The 20,381-nt window shown below is 43.5% G+C and overlaps 1 protein-coding gene and 1 non-coding gene across 2 annotated transcripts in view; both read right to left on the bottom strand.

The window, feature by feature from the left end:
• The window catches only part of rnpepl1 (arginyl aminopeptidase like 1), a 48,887-nt gene extending 30,850 nt beyond the window's left edge, over positions 1–18,037 (bottom strand). Inside the window, exons 1-4 of the mRNA XM_062976869.1 lie at positions 16,351–18,037; positions 3,812–3,952; positions 3,437–3,588; positions 2,333–2,449 (exon numbers count right to left, since the gene is read on the bottom strand). Coding sequence (XP_062832939.1) covers positions 2,333–2,449; positions 3,437–3,588; positions 3,812–3,952; positions 16,351–18,000 — 2,060 coding nt within the window. The 5' untranslated portion in view covers positions 18,001–18,037. The remainder of the gene's footprint in view (positions 1–2,332; positions 2,450–3,436; positions 3,589–3,811; positions 3,953–16,350) is intronic.
• Positions 4,165–4,249, bottom strand: mir5432 (microRNA mir-5432). Its single transcript, NR_130032.1, has one exon. It is a non-coding gene; the product is annotated as a microRNA mir-5432 (primary transcript).
• Positions 18,038–20,381: the final 2,344 nt, after the last annotated feature.

Below are 20,381 nucleotides of genomic sequence, written 5' to 3'. Positions count from 1 at the left end.
TGAATTATCTAGGGCGGACCGGCTGTTATGGAAAGGAGTTCACCCTTGTAGGAGTGTGAGATTGGCGAGTAAGCGAGAGACCTCCACAGGAAAGAGAAATGCCTTTCTAGGGTGCTTTTAAAAGTGTGTGTTGGGGAATAGAATTTTGTCAAAGCAAATTCTCGCTTCATCTGTGTGGATGTTTTCTGCTTCATGCCTAGAGAAGATTTCTGTTCCTGGATCTTTGAAACCTTGTGCCTTTGTTCTTTGGGATCTAACGTTTACTGTTTTGGATAATGGACTTGTGGATTATTATGGCTTACGAACTATTGGATTTCTATTGACTTTTTTTACTGCCTGCTTTGATTTATATCTGCTTTTGCTCAATAAAACTACAAAAGACAATCTCCCATGTGTGATTGGTGTCTATAGCAAGGTGAACTATTCTGAGGTGTGACAGCTGGAACCTCAGATTGACTCTGATGAGGATAATGGGATTCAGGTTCAAAGTCAGGCTCGAAATGTCCCTGTTGTAGAAGATGAGGAACAGGGAGTGCAAGTTCATTTTCCCACAGCAAGGAATGACGTTGATGATACTGAAACTAGCCAGGTGCAAATTGACTTAGAAAAGGAAGACAGTTCTCAGTATGATAACGAGGCTCAGCAAACTAACGAACAGGCTGACCTTGATGAAACGGGCTCCTTAGATCAAGCTGACTGTATGGAATTCAGGGTTCAGAGGAGTGTGAGAATCGCAAACAAGAGGGAGGTTAGAGGCCAGAGAAATGCTTTCATGTTTTGCAACGGGTATTAAAGCAATATGTTTGGAGACAAACCTTTTTCAAAACAACTTTCGTTCAACCAAGAAGCAAGCTATCGTTTTCCTGGATTATCTTGCAGTCTATGTGTTCATGTTCCTGGGACTTTGTCATGCTCTAATGGGACTTTGTTTATTCCTTGTGATTTCTTGAATTATTCTCTAAGGCTTTATTTTGTAATGAACTTTTGGAACTTTACTTTTGTTTTTAAGAGCTTTTTATCTTCTATTTTCTAATAAACTGAAAAGACTTTAACCTGTGTGCAGTATGGTGTATATAGTAAGGTGGAGCTATCCTGAGGTGCGACAAGATTTCAGAGAAGAGGAAGGGTACTTTATGTCTGAGCATTACAAGCAACAATATGGAACTGTTCTAGCTCAATCACACAGCCACTGACATTCATCTGGTCTCTTTGGGATGTACAGTGAATTAAGTGCCTTGCTCTTTTGGTAAGGGGCCTGAGATTCTATGGTAGAAATGGGCGTCTATGGCTCTCCAGATGTTTTCTGAATGCCGCTAGCTATGCTGGCTACGAATGGTGGAAGTTCATGTCCAAAGAACAGCTGGCTAGCCTTAGTTGTCCATCCAGGTTCTAAGGAAGGGCTTCTTAAAATGTTTCCTCTTGTGATCTCTTTTAGCCCAATAAATCTTTATATGACCCTAGGTATATAGGGATACAAAATAGATATAAACACTAAATATTAACTGATAATAAATCAGCATTTGCAAGGCTTGATAAACAGGCTGATTTTCCTTTGAATGAAGTACAGCTGAAGCATTTTCTGCAGAGTCCACTGTAAACACTGCACAACACATCTGTGTCAAGGTCTAAAATAGTTTCTAAGTGATATTCAGAAAACTTCTATGGTTGCCAAATTATTTGGGACCCCAATATTGAGCTAAGGGGACTGAATTTGGGCTCTCATGTGGCCCACAAAATTAAAGTAAATTCCTGTTATACATGCCTTACTGTTTCCACAGCTCCCCCACCAATCCTTAAGCAATTAATGTGCATTTGATATCTCCATTTTGCTCTATTATTTCTAGCCCAAATAGTCTAGTAATCTAATGCTAGGAAACTGGTATACTAGCTTCCATTTTTCTGAAAAGTTAATTAAACAAACAAATTATCTTGCAATCAGAACCAATGAACTAATTTCCCTCAGTTTGTGATATACAAGACATGGCCTGCTATGTCTGCACTATGATTTTGCAAAATATTCCTATGTTTTCTAGATAACGCAGAAAATTCCTATATTTTCCAGATATACAGATCTTTAAATATGTAATGTAACACACACATGTGAACAAGGATATTCACAGAATCCAAACACCATTATTAACATTTGAAAAGTAATTTGTTGTTATCATGTGTTGTGGCGTTATGTCACTCACGGCACTGCTAATTACTGTTTCCATGATCACACTTTCCCCACGCTCGTTACCCTTGAAGGTAACTCACTGAGAATTTGTGAATTCCAAACAAACCCTGAACAGCTGATATTTAAAGCACCCCCCCCACCCCACAAGCTTACCTGCCCCAGATGTAAGGGCCATAGAGGCTTTCTGCTGCATTGAGCCAGCGTTCAACTCTTCCAGAGAGTTTGCCAATTGCTGTTGACAGGAGGCACGGCTCTGCCCACACTTTGCTCCTGTTGCAAAACAAAATTTATTTATTTTATTTACAGTATTTATATTCCACCCTTCTCACCCCGAAAGGGACTCAGGGCGGATCACATTGTACACATATAAGGCAAACATTCAATGCCATATAACATAGAACAGAGACAGAGACAGACGCAGAGGCAATTTAAACCTTCTCCAGCTTCCTGAAGGTATGCTCGATTCCAGCCACAGGGGGAGCAGCTGCTTCATCATACACTGCGATGGAAACTTCCTCATTCCAACGGCGGCTGGATGATTTTTATGGTGTTGTAAATTAGCCCCCCCCCACATATAAGTACAGTAGAGTATCATCTGTCGGGGGTGCTTTGAATGCGATTTCCTGCTTCTTAGCAGGGGGTTGGACTAGATGGCCCATGTGGTCTCTTCCAACTCTACTATTCTATGATTCTATGATTCTATGAGTCTCACTTATCCAACACTCGCTTATCCAACATTCTGGATTATCCAACACATTTTTGTAGTCAATGTTTTCAATATATTGTGATATTTTGGTGCTAAATTCGTAAATACAGTAATTACTATATAGCATTACTGCATATTGAACTACTTTTTCTGTCAAATTTGTTGTATAACATGATGTTCTGGTGCTTAATTTGTAAAATCAGAACCTAATTTGATGTTTAATAGGCTTTTTCTTAATCTCTCCTTATTATCCAACATATTCGCTTATCCAATGTTCTGTCGGCCCGTTTACGTTGGATAAGTGAGACTCTACTGTAGTACCTAAATTTCCTATGCAACTATCCTTCAGGTTGCTTAGGTCAGCAACGAGCAGGGGCTATATTTTATTTTTAATTTTAATTTGGATTTCAACTCCCACAATTCCTAAAAGTCCAAAACACCTGGAGGGCCCAGGTTTGCCCATATTTGAGTTAACATGAGCAGTTTTTCTGGTCCATCTGTCTTGTCAAATCATCAATTCAGCGCTACTAAATCAGACAACTGTGACTTACCTAGGACCAATGTCTGCAGGCACAAGGTCCCCTGCCACCAGTGCCACCAGATAAGCAGGGATTGGGTATTCCATATAGAATTGGTATATGCCTTCTTGTTCTTCATAGGAACTTTGGGTAGCACTCATCAAAACCTGCATACCTGCAGGAGCCTGGAAAACAACACAAATAGGCTGTCAGGGCTGTTCAATAGATCAAGGAGAATACAGGCTGGTTAATGAACATCCAAGATACACCGTTTTCACCCTCACGCCTCTGGAGGCTTTTAAGCAGAGGCTGGCTGGCTATCTGTTGAGGGTTTGACCGGATGGCCCTTGTGGCCTCTTCCAACTCTATAAATCTATGATTCTACATTAAGGAAGCAATTGTCCTGACCTTGACGATAGCAGAGTAGGTGCATTTGACCGCCGGTGTGTCAAAGCAGGGGAAGAAGGAGCGGTTGCACACGGAATGGCCTTGGGTGAAGACAAAGGGCTTAGAGTTCCCGTACGTCAGCTCAGGATCCAGCCACCAGATCTGATGGAAGAAGAAGAGATGCGTGAGGAAACAAAACCAAGAGAAACACAAAGTTCACACCACAGGGAACCTGAACTCATTGCTGACCCTGGAACCCCACGTGTTGGTGGTGGCCAGGAAAACAGCAACTCAAATTGGAGAGACACACTTTGATAGCACTCCCCAAATCTTCCTCATCACCTCTACTGTTTCAGAAAAGAAAGAAAGAGACAAGTAGATCATAATTAAGCACTGACCTTCTCTGCTGTAGCTTGGCATGAAGAGCAGAGGACGGTAGTGCTTCTTTCATGACCTGCTTTTTGACCTCTGTATTTAACCACCACACTCCAGTCCAGGTTAAATCAGCAAAGCAGTTTATTGAAGATTATATAAAAAGCAATTCAGCAGAAATAGTAAAAAAAAGTCAAAATCTAAATGTATGAAATAGTCCACAAGATTCAAGACACATGAGTAGTTTAAAAAAACCCAGAACAGGGCATCTAGAACAAAAGAACCAAGATACACAAGGCAGAATAAAGTCCAATACAAAAATCCAGGAACAATCCTTCAAACTTGAAAGCATAAAACATGAACGAAAGAAGACATGGAACTAGAACTCCCTTAGCAGGCTTGACTAGGACTTGACAAGAGATGTTGCCCCAATAACCAACGTTGACCAGACTGCTGGAGAATATCTTTGGTCTCTCTAACATACCCATGAAATCATGCCGCTTTCCCTGACTACCTGATAATGTCTTCTTCTCTAACAAGCACTGTGACCTTCGAAGATTCTGCTGAGCAGCCCGAAGTTTATGATAAGTAAATCCCCTACCTATCAGCTCATTATCCTCTCCACCTGGGATTTCATCCTTTGAACTCCTTTCAGCCTCTGACCTTGATTCTCTAGAGAAAGACTTTGCATCAGCATCTGGGACCCTCTCTGGAATGTGGCCTTCACTAGCTGGAAACACAGACTGCTTGGCTTCAGGACTTAAAATCTCCTGCTGACTCGCAGGCCCAGAAAAATCATCATCCACTTCCTCATTGACATTAGGAGCAGGCACAGTCAAGGGCTGAATTACAACACTTTTCTCCTTCTCTTCATTCTCTGAAATAGCAAAGGTGAGCACAAAGATTTGGGGGTTTCTTGTCTGCTTTCAGAAGGTCAGAAGAATTAGGAAAATCCAGATGATCAAGACATCATTTGAAAGTGGTAGACCATCAACCCTGGGTTCTTTTCTAATCCAATTAATTACCCAGCCTCCATCATGAAAAATTATGGGTATTCCAGACATCATCAAATGCCCCTTGTTTCCTTACCATCTCCTAAGTCCTTTCCACACACACACACAAATTGTTAAGCAAAAAATACCAAATAGCTGAGAAGCATCTTTGGAGAACAGAATTATGAGTTTTCCATCTAGAAGCACCTCTAGGCACCCGCACTGTTATGCTGCTTTTGAGCTTAATCTACTAGAACAGTCTTAATTTCCCCACTTAACAACAACGTATTTCTAAAGAAACAGCTGTGTGCCCTAATGGACTGGACACCCAGTGTAGCCAAACAAACAAGCACTTTCATCAATGAGCCAAGAACACAGATTCAGATGGAAGGCTACACTGACTAACACTGGGACATCATGGCCTAGATCTTGCTTCAGGGGACAAAGTGTAAATAAACACAGAGATGTGTCGCAGTTAAAACATGCGGCCTTGTTAATGAATTCTGACACTGCACCACCCAATGTTCAATGCACATCACTGTGTAATGTACAAAGCACAAATATGCACAATATAGGACCAAATATGAGCATAGGCTTATCTCTGTTTTTGCAATATTGAACTGAATATGGTGATTCTATACTAGAAATAAATGCCCAACCACTTTTGTATGGGAACTGAGACATGTATAACATGCTAGTAGGATTCTAGGGAATATGGATAAATGGCACATGCAATTCTCTATTTACTCCTTTTTTAAATATTGTTTTTGCCATTCCAAATGTCAGGATTGTTCGCAGCAGAAAAGTTTCAGCTCATGAACCATCCAAATGTACAAAAGAACACTCGAATAACATGTTATTGTTAAATGGCTTATTTAGCATGATGCCGCAGACAAGCATCTTTTCGATGTCCTGATACATTAGCATCACACTTAACAATAAAGTGAATTTCCACATTCTTTGAGAGATACAATGATGCTAATCACGTTGATGCTTCACAATCTTGGCAAATCTGTTTCCACCAAGAAGCCAAGTGTAAAGTGAATACAGTACAGTCTCACTTATCCAACATAAACGGGCCGGCAGAATGTTGGATAAGTGAATATGTTGGATAATAAGGAGGGATTAAGGAAAAGCCTATTACACATCAAATTAGGTTATGATTTTACAAATTAAGTACCAAAACATCATGTTATACAATGAATTTGACAGAAAAAGTAGTTCAATACGCAGGAATGCTATGTAGTAATTACTGTATTTACAAATTTAGCACCAAAATATCACGATGTATTAAAAACATTAACTACAAAAATGTGTTGGATAATCCAGAATGTTGGATAAGCGAGTGTTGGATAAGTGAGACTCTACTGTATCTGCATAGTTACAATGATTTTTCTGATTCAAGTATTTATCTTTGCGTTTTCACCAAAACCTATCTTTGTGTTGTGTTCAGCTCAAGCATCTTGTAAACAGATACCTCTTTATCAAACAGTTTTCTTCCTCTTATTCTATTCTAAGGATCCCCAAAAGGTCAGCAGTTCGAATCTGGGGATCGGGGTGAACTCCCGCTGTTAGCCCCAGCTTCTGCCAACCTAGCAGTTCGAAAACATTTAAATGTGAGTAGGTCAATAGATACCGCTCCGGCGGGAAGGTAACGGTGCTCCATGAAGTTATGCCAGCCACATAACCTTGGAGGTGTCTAAGGACAACGCCAGCTCTTTGGTTTAGAAATGGAGATGAGCATCAACCCTAAGAGTCAGACACGACTAGACTTAATGTCGGGGGAAAGCTTTTACCTTTATTCTATTTTGGATAATTTGGACATCGGCCACCACCTAACCAATCCTTTCTCCCAAGTTTTGAAATCTCCAAGTTCAAAACAAAGCATGTTAGTCAAATATCAGAATTCAAACAGTCCTCTCTCACTAGGTCAATACACCTGTGTGCATATTGCTGTTGTTCTATGTCTTCAAGTCATTTCTGACAAATGGCAAAGCTATCATGGGGTTTTTCTGGCAAGATTTGTTTGGAGAGAGTTGGTTATTGCCTTCCTCTGAGGCTGAGAGAGTTGCCCAGATGGTTTCAATTTCCAGGCAAAGATATTATTGGGTTGCTGTCAGTTTTCCGGGCTGTATGGCCATGTTCCGGAAGCAATCTCTCCTGACATTTCGCCCACATCTATGGCAGGCATCCTCAGAGGCATCCACAACCTCTGGAACTTGGCCATACAGTCTACTTGAGGGACCATATCTCCTTCTACCAACCCTCTCAAGCCCTGAGATCCTCAGGAGAGGCACTTCTCTTGGTCCCACCACCATTGCAGACGTGTTTGTGGGAACGAGAGAGAGAGAGAGAGAGAGAGAGAGAGAGAGAGAGAGAGAGAGAGAGAGAGAGCATTTTCTATGGTGGCCCCGTGGATCTGGAACTCCCTCCCTAATGAGGCACGATTGGCCCCCTCCTTATTGGCCTTTCGTTTGCAAATTAAAGCCTTCACAGACGAATGATAATAGGCACTGTCAGTCTGATAAATAATTTGATAATACCTGACAAATAACTTCAGTGGCCAGAGGTTATGAATATGGTGCTTGCTGCAAGTTTTTAAAATTATTTTATTTGATATGCTAATTTGGTTTTTTATATTAGGATATGGTGTTTTAATCTGATTATGTATTGCGGTCGGATTTATTTGTATGACTTTTATATGTTGTACACTGCCCTGAATCCCACCGACGGGAGAAAAGCGGGATAGAAATAAATACAGTAGAGTCTCACTTATCCAAGCTAAACGGGCCGGCAGAAGCTTGGATAAGCGAATATCTTGGATAATAAAGAGGGATTATATGGAATACCCAATCCCTGCTTATCTGGTGGCACTGGTGGCAGGGGACCTTGTGCCTGCAGACATTGGTCCTAGGTAAGTCACAGTTGTCTGATTTAGTAGCGCTGAATTGATGATTTGACAAGACAGATGGACCAGAAAAACTGCTCATGTTAACTCAAATATGGGCAAACCTGGGCCCTCCAGGTGTTTTGGACTTTTAGGAATTGTGGGAGTTGAAATCCAAATTAAAATTAAAAATAAAATATAGCTCCTGCTCGTTGCTGACCTAAGCAACCTGAAGGATAGTTGCATAGGAAATTTAGGTACTACAGTAGAGTCTCACTTATCCAACGTAAACGGGCCGACAGAACATTGGATAAGCGAATATGTTGGATAATAAGGAGAGATTAAGAAAAAGTCAATTAAACATCAAATTAGGTTATGATTTTACAAATTAAGCACCAAAACATCATGTTATACAACAAATTTGACAGAAAAAAGTAGTTCAATACGCAGTAATGTTATGTTGTAATGACTGTATTTACGAATTTAGCACCAAAATATCACAATATATTGAAAACATTTACTACAAAAATGGCTTGGATAATCCAGAGGCTTGGATAAGCGAGGCTTGGATAAGTGAGACTCTACTGTAAATAATAAAGCCCAGAAAGCTCACAGCAACCCAGTGATTCCAGGTTGAGAAACGCTGTACTACACCCTGCTGGGTATCATGACATACTGCTGCTGCTCAGTCGTTTAGTCGTCTCCGACTCTTCGTGACCCCATGGACCAGGCCAGGCCAGAGCTCCCTGTCGGCCGTCACCGCCCCCAGTTCCTTCAAGGTCAAGCCAATCACTTCAAGGATACCGTCCATCCATCTTGCCCTGGGTCGGCTTCTCTTTTCCTTCCATTTTCCCCAGCATCATGATCTTCTCCAAGCTTTCCTGTCTTCTCATGATGTGGCCAAAATACTTCAACTTTGCCTCTCATCTCCTTCCCTCCAGTGAGCAGCCGGGCATTATTTCCTAGAGGATGGACCGGTTGGATCTTCTTGCCAAGGTCCAAGGCACTCTCAGGATTTTCCTCCAGCACCAGAGTTCAAAAGCGTCTCTCTTCCTTCGCTCAGCCTTCCTTATGGTCCAGCTCTCACATCCATAGGTTACTATGGGGAATACTATTGCTTTCAGTATGCAGACCTTCGTTGCCAGTGTGATGTCTCTGCTCTTCACTATTTTGTCAAGGTTGGCCATTGCTCTCCTCCCAAGAAGGAAACGTCTTCTGATTTCCTGGCTGCAGTCTGCATCTGCAGTGATCTTCGCACCTAGAAATATAAAGTTTGTCACTGCCTCCACGTTTTCTCCCTCTATTTGCCAGTTATCAATAGGTGTAGTTGCCATGATCTTGGTTTTCTTGACCAGCTTTTGCACTTTCTTCTTTCACCTTGGTGATAAGGCTCCTCAGCTCCTCCTCACTTTCGGCCATCAGAGTGGTATCATCTGCATACCTAAGGTTGTTAATGTTTCTTCCAGCAATTTTAACTCCGGCCTTGGATTCCTCAAGCCCCGCACGTCGCATGATGTGTTCTACGTACAAGTTGAATAGGGAGGGTGAGAGTATGCAGCCCTGATGTCCGTACTCCTTTCCCAATCTTGAACCAGTCTGTTGTTCCGTGGTCTGTTCTTACTGTGGCTACTTGGTCTTTATACAGATTTCTCAGGAGACAGACAAGGTGACTTGGTCTCCCCAGACCACCAAGAACATGCCATAGTTTATGACGTACAGTTTTCCCATATTCAACCTTCTGAACTCAGCAGTGTCAACTAAGTTGCCATACAGTTGAGTTTCTCCATAAAAGCTCTTTCTGCCCCCCAGGAATCCTGGCTCTGCTGCAAAAACAGCATGAGAAGAAACGAAACCGGCATAACCATGTGCCTGAGTCATTGGGAAGAGCAGCAGGGAGGAGTCCAGAAACAGAAGGAAATTAATCCGGAGCCTAGTCAACAGCTCGAGCGAAATGGCACAGAGGTCTCCAGCTGTCCTGGCCAAGGGCAGCTTTCCAAAGGCAGAGCGCAGAGAAAAGGGCATTCCACCACCGCTTTTTATAACATGATGGACAAGCGTGGTTTGTCCTCTTGTCGAGAAAAGAACACATCAGCAAAGACAAAGAGGGTTCCATTCCAAGTTAGTCATTCGGAAAATTAAACTGGAGTTGTTGTTTCTTTAAAAAAAAAAGTAAACAGCAATAACGCTTTCAAATCTTTGCTGGGTTAACACAAACAAGGGAAAAAGATGGGCGACATCACATTCCGCCAACTGCGAGAGAATCTGTCCAAAGGCAGGTTTATTTTCTCAGCTCCAAACAAATCTTGCTAAGAAAACACCTCGGGGTTGCCATAAATCACAAACTACTTGAAGGCACACAACAACACCTTTGTTTTTAATTATTAATTGTTGAAATCCTTTTGCAGCCCGATGAAACATTCACGTCAGACAGAGGCAGGAGAACCTGATTTTCATTCAAATTAAAATCTCAAGTGCTTCCTATTTTTAATATCCTACTACGTATATTTTTCAGAGCACAGTTGCAAACTCTGCAATAAAAAACTAGGTAGCATCCTTCTTGTGTCAATGTCTATAAAAATAGCTATACAGAGATGTTACCTGCTTCGGAAAGACTTCCCCTACTAAAATAGCCTAAAAATCAAATGAAAGGGAAATGCAAGCAATAATTGGCTGTAAATGGTAAGAGAAGTACAACTCATAAATCTATGTTTCTTTAACATTTTGGGTAGAAGACATGAGAAGTTTCTACTCCTGGACTCATTACAATATGGTATAATCCATATATATGCTGTCCATTATTGAACTGGGGTTGCAGTGGCGCAGTTGAACTTGCTGACTGAAAGGTTGGCAGTTCGAATCCGTGGAGCAGAGTGAGCTCCTGTAGCTAGCCCCAGCTTCTGCCAACCTAGCAGTTCAAAAACATGTAAGTAGATCAATAGGTACCACTCAGATGGGAAGGTAACAGTGCTCTATGCAGTCATGCCGGCCACATGGCCTAGGAGGTGTCTATGGACAACACCGGCTCTTCGGTTTAGAAATGGAGATGAGCACCACACCCCAGAGTCAGACTCGACTAGACTTAATGCCAAGGGGAAACTACCTTTACTACTGAATTGGGTTCAAGCTTCTTTCACATGCCTTTCATCATATTAAGTGGGTTTGGTTTATTTTCACAAACCAAAGTTTGATTTCTGAACTCCTGAGATCATCATATATTACATAGGTTTGTGGAAAAATCAGTTTTGAATGGAGAGCATTTTTGTACACTGTAAAGCAGAGAGTCTCCATATGTGAGATCGTGAAATTTATTCTGAGGCACAGGATTATTTGTTTGTTTCAAACATCCACAAGGAATGTGGACCTTATTTCTGCTCTACCAACATATACAGGTTGAACTTCCTGCATCCGGGAATCCAAAATAATAATAATTAAAAAATTGGGTGGCTGAGATAAGGATATTTTTGCTTTCTGATAGTTCGATGTACACAAACTTTGCTTCATGCACAAAACTATTTTTAAAGTAATAGTAGTAGTAGGAGCCCTCGGTGGCGTAGCGGATTAAACCACTGAGCTGCTGAACTTGCTGACCGAAAGGTCGGCGGTTCAAATCTGGGGAGCGGAGTGAGCGCCCGCTGTTAGCTCCAGCTTCTGCCAACCTGGCAGTTTGAAAACATGCAAATGTGAGTAGATCAATAGGTACTGCTCCAGCGGGAAGGTAATGGCACTCCATGTAGTCATGCTGGCCACATGACTTTGGAGGTGTCTACGGACAATGCCGGCTCTTCGGGTTAGAAATGGAGATGAGCACCAATCCCCAGAGTTGGACACAATTAGACAATGTCAGGGGAAAACCTTTACCTTTACTACTCGTAGTAGTACTTCTTATAGCTTGCTCTTTCTATCTCAAAGGAGACTCAAAGCAGTTAATTTTATTGTGTCTAAAATACCCTCCAGACTATGTGTATAAGGTGTACAATTTGAAACATAAATTAATTTCCTGTTTACACTTGGGTCACATCTCCAAGATAATATCTCATTATGTATAGTATATGCAAATATTCAAAAAATTCAAGAACACTTCTGGTCCTGAGCATTTTGAATAAGGAATACTCAGCCTGTTCATTGATTTTATATTATTATCATTTGTCCCAAATAGGCCAGATATAATGTACAATAAACCTAACAAAGCAGAAACGGGTGTGCTGCAGTCCATTCTACAATGAAAATGATAAGACCTTAATAATCCAATCCTATGTGGATGTTCTATTACACCTATGTCTGCAACTAAGCCGGAACATATTCAATGAAGATAACAGCATATTCTTCCACTAATCCTGTTTAGAAATTATTGCTGAAGGGGGAAAGGCAATACATACAATAGCATAGTTGTGTGCTTTATCTAGCAGAATCTACAAGCTCAAAAAGGGTTTCTAAGGCCCCTTCCACACAGCTGTGCAAAATCCACATTGAATTAGATTATATGGCAGTGTGGACTCAGATAATCCAATTCAAAGTATATATTGTGGATTATCTCCCTTGATATTCTGGGTTATATGGCTGTGTGGAAGGGCCCAAATGGGTTGGTTCCTTTCAACTTATGTAGAGGTTGCCATATGATTATGTTTGGCTTGATCAACATATCGTATACACTTGAGTATCAGCCGACCCGAATACAAGCCGAGACACCTAATTTTACCACAAAAAAACTGGGAAAACATTGACTCCAGTATAAGCTGAGAGTGGTAAATTTCAGAAATAAAAATAGATACCAATAAAATTACATGAATTGAAGCATCAGTATGTTAAATGTTTTTGAATATTTACATAAATCTCAAATGTACGATAAGACTGTCCAACTCTGATCAAATAATTATTCTCATCTTCTTCAATGTAAATGTGCTTATGTATCCTTTTAATAATAATAGACTAAAATAATACACGTAATAATAATAATAATAGATACAGGAAAACAATACATGTAATAATAAATAGAGTTAAATAATAAATGCAATAATAATAATAATAAGATCAGAGTGAAATAATAAATGCATTAATAATAATAAAAATAGAGTAAAATAAATGTAATAGTAGCAACAATAATATAGAAAAATAATAAATGTAATAATACCAATAATAATAGAGAAAAATAATAAATGTACCATATATTCTCGAGTATAAGCTGACCCAAATATAAGCCAACCAAGACCCTCACCCGAGTATAAGCCGAGGGGGGCTTTTTCAGTCTTAAAAAGAGGACTGAAAAACTAGACTTATACTTGAGTATATATAGTACTTCATCATCCAGGTTCTCATCTTAAGACCAGACATGCAATCTCGGGTTCTGGGGATTATCTGGGAAGGAATCCCACTGGAGCATCGCAGCACACCAACATACCTGGAAGTTACCCTGGACTGTACTCTTATAAGAAGCACTGCTTGAATATCAAGCAAAAAAAGTGGGTGCTAGAAATAATATCGTACAAAAACTGACTGGCACTAACTGGGAATCACAACCAGACACAGTGAAGACATCTGCCCTTGCGCTTGACTACTCTGCTGCTGAGTACACATGCCCAGTGTGGAATAGTGGATATGGCTCTCAATGAGACATGATGCATCATCACAGGATGTCTATGCCCAACATCGCTGGAGAAATTATACTGTTTAGCTAATACTGAACTACCCGACATCTGTCGGGAAGTAGCAGCCTCTGTCCGGATATCAGCCAGCATGCCAATGCTTTAAATCAAGAAATAGCTTCCTAAAATCTAGAGATACTTGCAGGAATACCTCAGCAAGCGAGAGTCCAAAAGTGGCAGGAGAAAACCCAGAAACTCAATCAGTGGCTGATACCGGATGAGAAACTCCCTCCTGGGCACACAGAAGACTGCATGACTTGGAAGGCACTGAACAGCCTGCACTCTCGGACCACGAGGTGCACAACCAACCTTAAGAAATGAGGCTACAAAGTGGAGTCCACGACATGCGAGCGTGGAGAAGAGCAAACCACAGACCACATACTGCAATGCAACCTGAGCCTTGCCACATGCACAATGGAGGATCTTCTTATAGCAACACCAGAGGCACTCCAAGTGGCCAGCTTCTGGTCAAAGGACATTTAGCTTAATGCCAAGTTTTAATGTGTTTTTAAATACATTATAACTGTCTCTCAATTCGCTTCTGACACAATAAATAAACCATCGAGGTGCTTCCACCTGTGCAAGTGAACATGCACAGAAGCCCAGGATGAGGCTTCCCTGATTATGCAGATTACGGTATTAATCTAAACTGCAAATAACCAAATCTGAAAAAGTTGAAACATGTAAACATAAATGGTTAACTGGAGGGACACTAGGTGCAAAATCAACACATGTGTTCTTGCATTCCTTTACATGTTCATCTATTTCCCGCATATTCCTTAGCTGTTTCACTATGTGTTTTAGACCATAAGCTCCTTGTGTCAGGAGCCTGTTCTTCCATACTCAAAAACAATACAAGCCACTTTGAGTCTCCTGCAGGAGAGATAAAGCGGGGTATAAATAAATATTATAATATTAATAATACTCCACTCAACATCATCACCACCACGACCAGCAGCATTAGCATGTCGGCCACCACCACCACCATCAAAAACATGTAACACAAATAGTGTTTGTTGCAAAAGAATAGCCAGTTTTCTTTGAGCTGTGGAAGAGGCTTTAAGGACGAGACAACTTTCATCTGTTATTCCGTTTGAAGAAAAGAGCTCCAGGCACCGAACTGAACCAAAACTGAATCATTACTTTGCAGAACAAGAAGGCGTCTGTTTATCCAAAGACCATCTGGAAATCAGGCCATATTGGGAAACATGATGGGCCGTAGGTATTATTGACACGGTTGTATGAAACTCGCAAATGCTATAATTATGGCCATACACCAGGCATGGGCCAACTTGGGCCCTCCCTCCAGGTGTTTTGGACTTCAACTCCCACAATTCCTGTTAGGAACTGTGGGAGTTGAAGCCAAAACACCTGGAGGAAGGTCCCAAGTTGGCCCATGCCTGGTCTAGACAATATACTGAAGAGCCTACTGGCTGTTAGGAATTATGGAAGTCCAAAACACCTGGAAGGAGCTCCAAAGTTGGCCCACGCCTGGTCTAGACACTTTACTCAAGAGCCTACTGGCTGTTAGGAATTATAGAAGTTGGAAGTCCAAAACAGCTGGAGGTCCAAAGTTGTCCCATGTCTGGTCTAGATACTGTACTCAAGAGGCTACCACCTGTTAGGAATTATGCAAGTTGGAAATCCGAAACAGCTGGAGGTCCAAAGTTGGCCCATGACTGGTCTAGATACTGTACTCAAGAGCCTACCGCCTGTTAGGAATTATGCAAGTTGGAAGTCCAAAACAGCTGGAGGTCCAAAGTTGGCCCATGCCTGGTCTAGATACCGTACTCAAGAGCCTACCGCCTGTTAGGAATTATGCAAGTTGGAAGTCCAAAACACCTGGAGGGAAGTCCAAAGTTGGCCCATGCATGGCCTAAACACTATACTAAAGGGCCTACCGGCTATTAGGAATGATGGAAGTTGGAATTCCAAAACACCTAGAGGTCCAAAGTTGGCCCATGCCAACTGAACGATTCTTAGGTCCAAAGGCACATGACGGGGTGCAGCGGTCTCTGTATTCCTTGGCGATGGTCTCAATGCCCCCTACCCGGGCCACCATCACATAGCAGATCTGAAAGCAAAGGTCCATGCCCACCACCGACATGTCACCAAAGAGGCTGGGCTCTCTATACTCAACAGCTTTACCAGTTGTTAGGAATTGTGGGAGTTGGAAATCCAAAACACCTGGAGAAGGATCCAAAGTTGGCCCATGCCCGGTCTAGACACTATACTCAACAGCCTTATCAGTTATTAGGAATTGTGGGAGTTGGAAGTCCAAAACACCTGGAGAAAGGTCCAAAGTTGGCCCATGCCCGGTCTAGACACTATACTCAACAGCCTTACCAGTTGTTAGGAATTATGAAAGTTGGAAGTCCAAAACACCTGGAGGAAGGTCTAAAGTTGGCAGATGCCCGGTCTAGACACTATACTCAAGAGCCTTACCAGGAATTTTGGGAGTTGGAAGTCCACCTGGAGGGAGGACCAAAGTTAGACCATGCTTGTATGTCAGTGGTTTCCAACCTCTGGGCTTCAAGGTGTTTTGGTGGCCTTCAGCTCCCACAGGTCCTAAGAGCTGGGATTTCTGGGAGTTGAAGTCCACAACACCTGGAGGCCCAAAGGTTGGGAACCACAACTATATGTAGAGGCATACTCAACATGTCAACTTACAGCTGGCGCATCGATGGTGGTGTAGCGTATGATGACCTGGAAGGGCTGGTGCGGCTCCAGTGAAGAAGGCAACGAGATGGTGAGCGCCGAGCCGTAGTCGGTGAAGGGGTCCACCCTGAAGAAGAGCGGGCGAGGAGGCGGGGAGGAGGACAGCGCCGGGGGGTCCGGGAAGGTGGGCACGGGCGGAGGGGGCGCCTCGGAGAAGAGGGAGCAATCCGAGAACGGGAAGGCCTTGAGGTCTACGGCGGGGTTGTCGTCGTGAAGACAGTCGGGACAGTTGTTGTGGGCAGAGGAGGAGGCCAAGGCGGTGTGGTGGGCATCAGAGGGTCCCGAGGAGAAGTTGGGGCAACTGGGGTGAGCAGAGGAGGACAGGGCGACGTGGTGGGCATTGGAGGGTCCTGAGGAGAAGTTGGGACAACTGGGGTGGGCGGAGGAGGAGAACAAGGCGGTGTGGTGGGCATCGGAGGGCCCTGAGAAGTCGGGACAACTGGGGTGGTTGGAGGAGGACAAGGCGACGTGGTGGGCATCGGAGGGTCCTGAAGAGCAGTTGGGACAACTGGGGTGGTCGGAGAAGGACAAGGCGGCATGGTGGGCATCGGAAAGTCCAGAGGAGCATTTGGGGCAATTGGGGTGGTCGGAGGAAGAGGCCAAGGTGGTGTGGTGGTCACCCAAGGGGCAAGCTTGACCAGAAGAAGAATGGGGGTCCGACACAGCCTTGCAGGGGTCGTGGAAGGATCGGGGGTCCGAGGAGGGGCAGCTCGGACAATCCGAGCGCGTGGAAGAAAGGGTCGGCGAGGAATGTTGGGCGTGGGGGTCCAAGAGCGCCCTTTGGGGGGTCAAGGGGTCGGAGTTCGAGGTGGTCTCGGCCAAGGGTCCTGAGGCCAAGGCGGAGAGCACATCGAGGGTGCCACGGGGGTGCGGGTCCCCCATGGCGCCCCCCCGACTTGGGGAGTGGGAAGGGGCTGGGGGCGAGCTGGGGTCCGCCTTGGGGGCCTCTGCGGAGGGGAAGAGGAACCCGCAGCGCTTCTCGCCCACCGGGGAAGGCCTGAAGCCCACCGAGGCCACCCTCAAGGCGGGGTGAGTGTCCAGGACCAGGGCCCGGAGCGGGTCGGGCTTCGTCCTCTCCTCCTCCTCCTCCTCCTCGTCGTCCTCCTCGTCGCCGCCGCCTTCCTCCCTGGCGCACAGCTCCAGCACCAAGCAGCCGGCCAGAGCCCGGGCTTCGGGGCGGAGGTGCAGCCCGAGGCGGAGGTGCCGGAGGCGGAAGAGCGAGGAGCTGGACGCCGAGGCCACGTCGGGAGGGCTCTCCGTGGGCACGGCCATGGCCCAGGGAAATCCATGGAGGCCCGGCGCCCGGGAGGAAGGGGAAGGGGAGCGCGACGCGGCGGCAGGAAGAGGCTCGGCCTGGCCAACCCCACCCCGCTTCCCAGCCGCAGCCGCGGCAGCAGCGCCGCTCTTCTGGGCGGAGGAGGGAGACTGCGCCTGGGCGGCAGGGGGCGCCAGAGGGAAGCCGGCCAGGCGCAAGGCGAGGCGGACGCCCCCCGCCGCCACCAGGGGGCGCGCCCACGGAGACAGCAAAGCGCCGCGTTGCTGCTGTCGCCATGCTCCAGAAGCATTCTCTCCTGACGTTTCGCCCACACCTATGACAGGCATCCTCAGAGGTCGTGAGCTCTGTTGGAAACTAGGCAAGTGGGCTGTGTATATGTATGTATGTGTATATATATTTGCTATATATGTCTGTGTTACTCCCCCCTCAGCATTTATTTTCTAGACTGCCCTACTTTCTTGTGCCCACAATGGAGTACCCCTCACTCCGAGTTTTATCCTTGTGTCCATGCGGCCTGCCCTTGTTTAACTGTTGGTTTTTTTTTGGGATTTCTTGATGTAATGTCTATTATAATCTATTGTATTGCTTTTAATTATGTTATGATATGTTGTTTTTATATGTTATTATATTGTATTGCTCTGGGCGTGGCCCCATGTTAGCCGCCCCGAGTCCCCGTTGGGGAGATAGTGGCGGGGTATAAATAAAGTTTTATTATTATTATTATTATTATTATTATTATTATTATTATATATATACACACACACACACACAGTAGAGTCTCACTTATCCAAGCCTCGCTTATCCAAGCCTCTGGATTATCCAAGCCATTTTTGTAGTCAATGTTTTCAATACATCGTGATATTTTGGTGCTAAATTCGTAAATACCGTAATTACTACATAACATTAATGCGTATTGAACTACTTTTTCTGTCAAATTTGTTGTCTAACATGATGTTTTGGTGCTTAATTTGTAAAATCATAACCTAATTTGATGTTTAATAGGCCTTTCCTTAATCCCTCCTTATTATCCAAGATATTCACTTATCCAAGCTTCTGCTGGCCCGTTTAGCTTGGATAAGTGAGACTCTACTGTATATATATATATATATCTGTGGAATGTCCTTGTCTATCTGTTGGAGGCAAGTGTGAATGTTGCAATTAGCCACCTTGATTAACATCGAAAAGCCTTGCCGCTTCAACGCCTGGCTGCTTCCTGCATGGGGGAAATCCTTTGTTGGGAGGTGTTAGCTGGCCCTGATTGTTTCCTGTCTGGAATTCCCCAGTTTTCTGAGTGTTGCTCTCAATTTAGTGACCTGATTTTAATAATAATAATAATAATAACAACAACAACAACTGCAAAAGGCCATCCTACTGGGATCTGCACGCATCATCCGAAAATACATCACACAGTCCTAGACACTTGGGAAGTGTTCGACTTGTGATTTTGTGATACGAAATCCAGCATGTCTATCTTATTTGCTGTGTCATAATAAAATAATAATAATAATACATTAGAGTCTCACTTATCCAAGGTTCTGGATTTTCCAATGCATTTTTGTAGTCAATGTTTTCAATATATTGTGATATTTTGGTGCAAAATTCGTAAATACAGTACAGTAGAGTCTCACTTATCCAACATAAACAGGCAGGCAGAAGCTTGGATAAGCAAATATCTTGGATAATAAGGAGGGATTAAGGAAACATCATATTAGGTTATGATTTTACAAATTCAGCACGAAAACATCATGTTATACAACAAATTTGACAGAAAAAAGTAGTTCAATATGCAGTAATGTTATGTTGTAATTACTGTATTTACGAATTTAGCACCAAAATATCACGATATATTGAGAACATTGACTACAAAAATGGCTTGGATAATCCAGAGGCTTGGATAAGTGAGACTCTACTGTATCGTGATATTTTGGTGACTCACAACCTCTGAGGATGCCTGCCATAGATGTGGGCAAAACATCAGGAGAGAATACTTCTAAAACATGGCCATACAGCCTGGAAAACATACAACAACCCAGTCCAGAAAACTCACAGCAGCCTCCACACTTCAGCCCTCCCTCCAGGGGTTTTGGACTCCAAATCTCATAAGCCTCAGCTGCCTTGGCCAATGGTCAAAGATTCTGGGAACCAAAAACACCTGGAGGACTAGAGATTTATTGGGAGTCAAACTGCACAGCAGTAATTCCCAAGGTCCACACTTCCAGGTGTTTTGGGCTTCAGCTCCCAAAATAAATGACCAAATAAGTTGAAGCTTCTGGGAACTGATGCCCAAAATATGGAAAGTTAGATTGGGAATCATTGCTGGGAATCAAACTTTAGATCAGTGATTCCCAATAATTGGAAGGGTTTTGTACTTCAGCTCGCAGAAGCCTCAGCTGCTTTGGCCAATGACCAAGGATGATGGGAGCTGAAGCCCAAAACAACTTGAGGACTAGAGTGTCATTGAAGATCATTGGGAATCAAACTTGGGATGAGTGACTTCCAAGCTCGAGTCCTCCAAGACTTCCAGAGGCCTCATCTTCCTTGACCAATGGTCAGGGATTCTGATTGGTAGGCTGTTAGGAATTGTGGGAGCTGAAGTCCAAAAAGCTTGCCCATGCCGGGTCTAAGATCAAAAGTATGTGGCTTGCCCAAGGGCATACTGTGTTTCCTTGCCAGGGTGGTCACCCTGCAATGCTTAAACCACTAAACC

The sequence above is a fragment of the Anolis carolinensis genome, chromosome 3, assembly GCF_035594765.1.
Source record: "Anolis carolinensis isolate JA03-04 chromosome 3, rAnoCar3.1.pri, whole genome shotgun sequence".
Lineage (NCBI taxonomy): Eukaryota > Metazoa > Chordata > Lepidosauria > Squamata > Dactyloidae > Anolis > Anolis carolinensis.
The sequence above is the reverse complement of the archived record's forward strand: the minus strand, read 5'-3'. Positions and strand labels throughout refer to the sequence as shown.